General features: G+C 44.3%; 1 protein-coding gene across 1 annotated transcript in view; it reads left to right on the forward strand.

Annotated features, from left to right (window-relative positions):
• slc7a5 (solute carrier family 7 member 5) overlaps window positions 1-7,500 on the forward strand; it is a 20,247-nt gene that overhangs the window by 3,419 nt on the left and 9,328 nt on the right. Inside the window, exons 2-3 of the mRNA XM_035532152.2 lie at window positions 540-665; window positions 7,469-7,500. The exon at window positions 7,469-7,500 is cut by the window's right edge and continues 74 nt beyond it. Of these exons, the coding sequence (XP_035388045.1) occupies window positions 540-665; window positions 7,469-7,500 (158 nt within the window). The remainder of the gene's footprint in view (window positions 1-539; window positions 666-7,468) is intronic.

The raw sequence follows: 7,500 nt of genomic DNA on the forward strand, positions 1-7,500 counted from the left end.
CCACCATATAAAAGCATTTTAATTTATGAAGACAGCGGTGCACAATTTAGTGACAGTACGATATTTAGTGACATGCTACTACAATACGATATGATATAATTCCTCCTAGTGATATATGAGCAGTGTAATCATTACCTTCAGAAGAACAACTTTATATTTAATTTTCAATGCATATGAGGGAAATCATTTTTTTTTAAAAGCTAAAGTAAAGAAATATGTTTTAGCTGTTTTTTTTCAAATCTATGACAGAAGGATGTTAATTGGTATTGATTGGATGAATCTTAATTGGTAGTGTGTTCCAGATCTTTGATGCATAAAAACAGAACTCTGCCTTACTGTTCTCTGTAAGTTTCATTTGTGGAACAGACAAAGCACCGTTCCACCTGCAGACTGAAAGTTCACAGGAACAGGTGGAGGTGCTCGACTGGGATTACGCACTGCTGATGTCATTTGTTTATGTTACTCTAGGCTCGAAACGTACTTTCTAACGTTCTCTCTCTCTCTCTCTCTCTCTCTCTCTCTCTCTCTCTCTCTCATAGTCTTGTTGACTTCTGTGAACTGCTACAGTGTCCGTGCTGCCACGCGGGTCCAGGATGCCTTTGCCGCTGCCAAGCTGCTTGCGCTGGGACTCATCATCATTACCGGCTTTGTGCAGATTGGCATAGGTCAGACACACACACATGCATGTACACACACACACACACACACACACACACACACACAAACACACACGCACGCGCACCCACATGCACGCGCGCGCACACACACACGTGCATGCACACACACCACATCTGTATTTACTCACATTTCCATTAGTAAATGTGTGCAACACTAACAATGCAACACTTAACTAGCCAAGAAATAAGAAATAAATGTTTCAGTGCTGATGAAACTCACCCCAAAAAATTGATCAAAAATAATCCTATTATTGATAGACATTGAACAGCTGTTGTTAGTCAACACATCAGGACAAACCGCGGTGCAGCCGGCTCCGAGTTCGCTGCAGACGCCTTTTATATGGAAATGTTTGTCTAAACAAGTGTCCTACTTGGTCCTTGAGGAATAAATGTTCTGATTGGAACTAAATGCCTGGAAGCGCTGTTCTGGCCTGCGTGTGTGCCCCCCCCGTCAGCAGCGCTAGCTCTGTGGTAGGCAGAGGGGGGCTTGTGTCTTTGGCTGGCAGGAAGTGTCTGTTCAGCACGCTCAGCGATTACCATCACCCTTTATGCCCACCTCAGTTCTGCATGACGGAAGTACTTATGGGAACATTATCTCTTACAAAAATGCAAATGTTTTTGAATTATTATTAATTATTATTATTATTATTAATATAAAAAGGCAGTTTATTAATTTAAATAATAATTAAATTATTGTTATTTTATAAAGAATCTCAGTGAGAGTAAAACTGAGTCGTCTCTGGATCTGTGCAAGTTTGCAAATGCAGATTTTCCCCTGGACATTTGCAGTGTCCATTCGTGCCCTTTGACCCACAGTCCCATGTCAGGGGCTGCCCTTTGACCCACGGTCCCATGTCAGGGGCTGCCCTTTGACCCACGGTCCCATGTCAGGGGCTGCCCTTTGACCCACGGTCCCATGCCAGGGGCCCGCCCTTTGACCCATGGTCTCATTCCAGGGGCCTGCCCTTTGACCCACGGTCCCATGCCAGGAGCCTGCCCTTTGACCCACGGTCTCATGCCAGGAGCCTGCCCTTTGACCCACAGTCTCATGCCAGAAGTCTGCCCTTTGACCCACGGTCCCATGACAGGAGTCTGCCCTTTAGCAGGGCATCTAACGGCTACTCCGTGTAATGGAGTGAGACATGAGAAATTTAGTTTTACCTATTACACTGCCACAGCATGCAAGAGTGGACACACACACGTACACACGTACACACACAAGCACACACAATAATGCATCAGGTTATTGGTGAGAAATATATCAATTGAGCAAAGGAATTGTTGTCATCCTAGCCCAGCAGACCGTGTGTGTGTGTGCACGCGTGTGTGTGTGCGCGTGCGTGTGTGCGTGTATGCATGTGTGTGTGTGTGTGTGTGTGTGCGTGCGCATGCGTGTGTGCGCGTGTGTGCGTGTGCGTGCGCGTGCGTGCGTGTGTGCGTGTATGTGTGTGTGTGTGCGTGTGTGTGTGCGTCCGTGCACGTGCGTGTGTGTGCGCGTGCGTGCGTGTGCCTGTGCGTGTGTGTGCGTGTGTGCGTGTATGTGTGTGCCTGTGCGTGTGTGCGTGTATGTGTGCCTGTGCGTGTGTGTATGTGTGTGTGTGTGTGTGTGTGTGTGTGTGTGCGTGTGTGCGTGTGTGTATGTGTGTGTGTGTGTGTGTGTGTGTGTGTGTGTGTGTGTGTGAGTGAAAGAATACTATTGTGCATACCATCATCATTGTGCCATCACCTCTGCTTGCTGGAGTACACGCACGCACGCACAGCATGCCTCTCCCAAGCACACTTCAGTCACGGGTGTCTATCGTCTGGTTTTGCTGCCCTCAGGTCAGCACCAGGCTACGCTCTGACAGATCCTGTTTGTGCAATTTGTCTTTTAATATACTTTTACTAGAGAGAACCCATCCATCCCCCCTGTTCTCTGTGTGTCTCCTCACAAGGTCTCCTCTGTTTAAAAGAAACTGAACTTATCTCATGTAAAGCAAGGTCTGTGTGTGTGTGTGTGTCTCTGTGGGTGTGTGTTTTGGTCTGGGGTGTGTGTGTCTCTGTGGATGTGTGTGGGTGTGGTGTGTGTGTGTGTGGGTGTGGGTGTGTGTCTCTGAGCTCTTCTATGCTGTGTCTGCTATCAGAAAGTGACCTTGCCATTTACTGATGCACAGTGTGTGTGGAAGGTGGCTCTGTGTTGTTTTATGTACTGTGTTATCCAGTAAGCTTCTTAACATGTCGGTGGGATCATTGCAGAGTTTGCGGTGAGTGGTGATGTTAAGTCTGAGTGTTAGGGATGTAGCGGTTATCCTGTGGATCACAGCGATTCCCATAGCGGTGGGACTCCAGCTTTCCAAAGAAGCCTGTTCTTCCTGCCAATCCCAGGACAATGACAGGGATCATTATAGACACTCGGAAACCTGAATCCTCACCTGCTCCAAGTTCCTTACTAGATACAGTCCTCATACGGAGACAGAGTTTCAGGGAAGACTGTGCCCAGCCAGAGCTCCTGACTGTTGTGTTACTGAATGACGTGCATGGACCAGGATTGGAGTTTGGGGACAGCCATTCCGACTTCAGGATCTTTGCCTCTGAATCTATCTGAACGTCTCTGTGGAACAGACATGTCTGATGATGATCTGCCACACCCATGTAGGTTGTAGAGTATCATTTGCACTGAAATAGCGCCAAAGAAGCGTGTCTGAGTCTGACGCGTCTGACATGTCTGTGTGTGTGTGTGTGTGTGTGTCTGTGTGTGTGTCTGTGTGTGTGTGTGTGGTTGGTTCACAAAGATAAGGAGCTGAATACCTGTGTGCAGACACACTGGAAACACAAGAATATTAATTTCAAGTTTCAAGTTTCAAGTTTCAAGTTTGGTTTATTCGTCACATACATAGTCATACACAGTATAACTCGCAGTGAAATGGTGGAGCGTGCTCTGTCCAAACTGAGGAAAAGAAAACAGGGGTGCATAGAGAAATATAGATATTCTCTATATGTGAAATATATATATGCAAAGATAAATATATATATTCTATGTATGTACAAAATATATTAACAATGTATGTACAATATATGTATATTATGATTATATACACAATGTACAATGTATATGGTTGCGTATATATGTACACAATCTACAGAATGTACAGATCCATTTCGTATAATAACATATCTACAGTTGTTGTGTAACAAGGTAATTGAATATAAATATATATATACAGATATACAGTTATGTTACATGGTGGTGGTGGTCCCCACAGTTTATCAGTTTCCCTGATTCAGGGCCCGAATGGCCTGTGGGAAGAAGCTCCTCTTCAGCCTCTCTGTCTTGGTCTTCAATTTGGTAAACAGTAGAGCTGTCAGGCAATTTGGTAAACAGTAGAGCTGTCACGATACCATTTTTTCTGGTATTTATCCGATACTGGTATCTTGCATTTAATTGTCACCTGATATTGATACTAATAAGATATTTTTTCATTAAAAACCACCATGGAACTGTGGTTTAGCTATTTGGGGAAAAACTTTGTGTGAGATGTGGAGATATATACTGCCTGGCCAAAAAAAAGGTCACACACTCTAATATTTCGCTGGACCACCTTTAGCTTTGATTACGGCATGCATTCGCTGTGGCATCGTTTCCACAAGCTTCTGCAATGTCACAACATTTATTTCTGTCCAGAGTTAATTTTTCCCCAAGATTTTGTATTGATGATGGGAGAGTTGGAACACTGCGCAAAGTCTTCTCCAGCACATCCCAAAGATTCTAAGTAGGGTTCAGGCCTGGACTCTGTGGTGGCCAATCCATGTGTGAAAATGATGTCTCCTGCTCCCTGAACCACTCTTTCACAATCTGAGCCAGATGAATCCTGGCATTGTCATCTTGGAATATGCCCGTGCCATCAGGGAAGAAAAAGTCCATTGATGGAATAACCTGGTCGTTCAGTATATTCAGGTAGTCAACTGACCTCATTCTTTGGGCACATAATGTTGCTGAACCTAGACCTGACCAACTGCAGCAACCCCAGATCATAGCACTGCTCCCACAGGCTTGTAAGGTAGGCACTAGGCATGATGCACCCATCACTCTGGAACAGGGTAAATCTGGACTTATCAGACCACATGACCTTCTTCCATTGCTCCAGAGTCCAATCTTTATGCTCCCTAGCAAATTGCAGCCGTTTTGCTGGTTAGCCTCACTGACAAGTGGTTTTCTTAAGGCTACACAGCTGTTTAGCCTAAATCCCTTGAGTTCCCTTCGCATTGTGCATGTGGAAATGCTCTTACTTTCACTATTAAACGTCCTTGAGTTCTATTGTTGTTTTTCTACTACTTGATTTTATCACACATTTAAGTGATCACCGATCATGATCATTGAAGATTTTTTTCCAACCACATTCCTTCCTCAAAGATGATGTTTCCCAGATGTCCTTCCACTTTTTAATAATGCGTTGGACAGTTCTTAACCCGATTTTAGTAGTTTCAGCAATCTCCTTAGATGTTTTCTCTGCTTGATGCATGCCAGTAATTTCACCCTTCTGAAACAGATTAACATCTTTTCCACGACCACAGTATGTGTCTTTCAACATGGTTGTTTAACAAATGAGAAGCTACTCACTGCATCAGTTTGGGTTAAATAACTTGTTGCCAGCTGAAACAGAATCACCATGCAGTAATTATCCAATGGGAGGCTCTTACCTATTTGCTTAGTTAAATCCAGGTGGTGACCTTTTTTTTGGTCAGGCAGTGTATTATATATGCAATTTTACAGATGTATAAAAAATGTGTAAAAAGATGATTTTAAAAAACTGGACTAAAACATTTAATTTTTAGCCTTATAGTCAGTGTCAGTGCAGGCAAAGGGAAACCTTGTGAATTAGAGAAGGTGAGCACTTTAGTTTGGTTACATTTTCTCCTCTCCGGCTGTTTCTGTTGGGTTTGTGCTGCTCTTCCAACTTTCCCATGAACTTCCTTTACTTCACGGTCAAAATGGAAGCATCATCGTTTGACTTTTTATAAAGAACAGATTTCATAAACAAATCGCCATCTGAGACTTTAGCATTGAACAGTTCTAAAGCTCTATTTTGTGATATTTATGGGCTGGATTTGTGATGATATCGGTTCCCTTAAAAGTTTCTTCGCTGATATCCAAACCAGCTTTTTTTGCTGATATCGGCCAGATTCCAATACGTGATTCCATCTCTAGGTTTCTAAAGCACCTCCCTACTGTCTCGTTTAGTAGCACAATGCTGGACTGTGGTATGTCCTGTTGAGAATCACTGAATGGATCTGTTGCTGTTCGGTGACTGAGCTCCTAGGGCTAAGTTTATCCAAAAGCTTTAGACAGAGCTGGACCTTTTACACACACACACACACACGCACGCACACACACACGCATACACACATTCTTACACTAAAAGACAGAAGCATACATTTGCACATACACACCCACACTATAACAGTCACACAATGAAATATTTACACAAGCTTATGCAACCACACACATGCACACACACACGCACACACTCTCTCACACACACACACACACACACACACACACACACACTCTCTCTCTCACACACACACTCTCACACACACACACACACACACACACACTCACACACACTCACACACACACTCACACACACTCTCACACACACACTCACACACTCTCTCACACACACACACACTCACACAGACACTCACACACACACAGCCCTCTCACCCGCTTTCCAGCATCATGGGACTTGGACCTCCCTGGCCTTGCTGGTCACATGACCTCCATTTCTCCCCCCCCACTCTTTCTTTTCTTCATTCACTTCATTTTCCGCTGCTGTAAAAAAAAACACTTCAGAAAGTGGACACACTGCCAATGAACCCAAGAACAAGGGCGTCACTGGATTATTTTCTATTAGCCTTTTATATATGAGGCTTGCAGATTATATTGCAATTATATTCCTACATATTGCCATTGTGATATGACTTTAAAGTACACTGGTGAACCCTGATATGTGACCATAGTGTGACCAGAATTATTTAAATCATGTGATAGCCTTGATTAATCAAAACACAAAGAACACTTCTCAAAAAGACTCATCAGAAACACATCGGGAACACTCAGCAAAAACACTCGTTATGAACACTCATCAGAAACACTCATCAGAAACATATCCAGGTGATCCGGACAGTCAAAGTGCACAATTAGTTTAGTGATGTGTTGGAAGTTGTTCAGAAATGTCGGTGTCTCTGCAGTAATTCTGGAATGATCTGTTGTACAGGACTAGAAGTTTGAGACCTTTGTATAGCTGATGTAAAGCAGCGCTGGTTAAATCTCCCAGATAGGTCGAGCGTTAACAAAGTCCTACGTCAGACACGGACCTCCCCTGCTGTTCCCACTGGACATAGAGACGGGGCCTCTGTGTCTGAGACAGCACCACAGAACTTGTTGGCTCAGCAGAAATGGTGGGACCCGAGGCAATGAAGAATGGCAATGAAAAATCCTCCCTCTACTTCTCTCTCTCTCTCTCTCTCTCTCTCTCTCCTATTCTATTCTGTCCACTATTTGGTCCCGTGGTCTGACTGCCAGAGGTCATGTGTGGGTTGAGCGCGACCCTGTGCATGTGAGCAGGTTCTGCTCAGTCAACACCGAGAGCTTTTGTAGAAACCAAGAGGAGGAGTGAAGTTGTTTTCACTTTCTGTTCGCAGCCCCTGTTCATCTATGTGCATTTGTTTTCCCAGGAAGTCACCAAAGTCTCCATCCTGCGCTGTGTGCCACCCTAATGCCACCCTCCTGCTCTCTGTCTGTGTTTCAGGGGACACAACGTCCCTGCTGCCTGAAAACTCT

The sequence above is a fragment of the Electrophorus electricus genome, chromosome 16 (genome assembly GCF_041902795.1).
Source record: "Electrophorus electricus isolate QZ-2024a chromosome 16, ASM4190279v1, whole genome shotgun sequence".
NCBI classification, from domain to species: Eukaryota; Metazoa; Chordata; class Actinopteri; order Gymnotiformes; family Gymnotidae; genus Electrophorus; species Electrophorus electricus.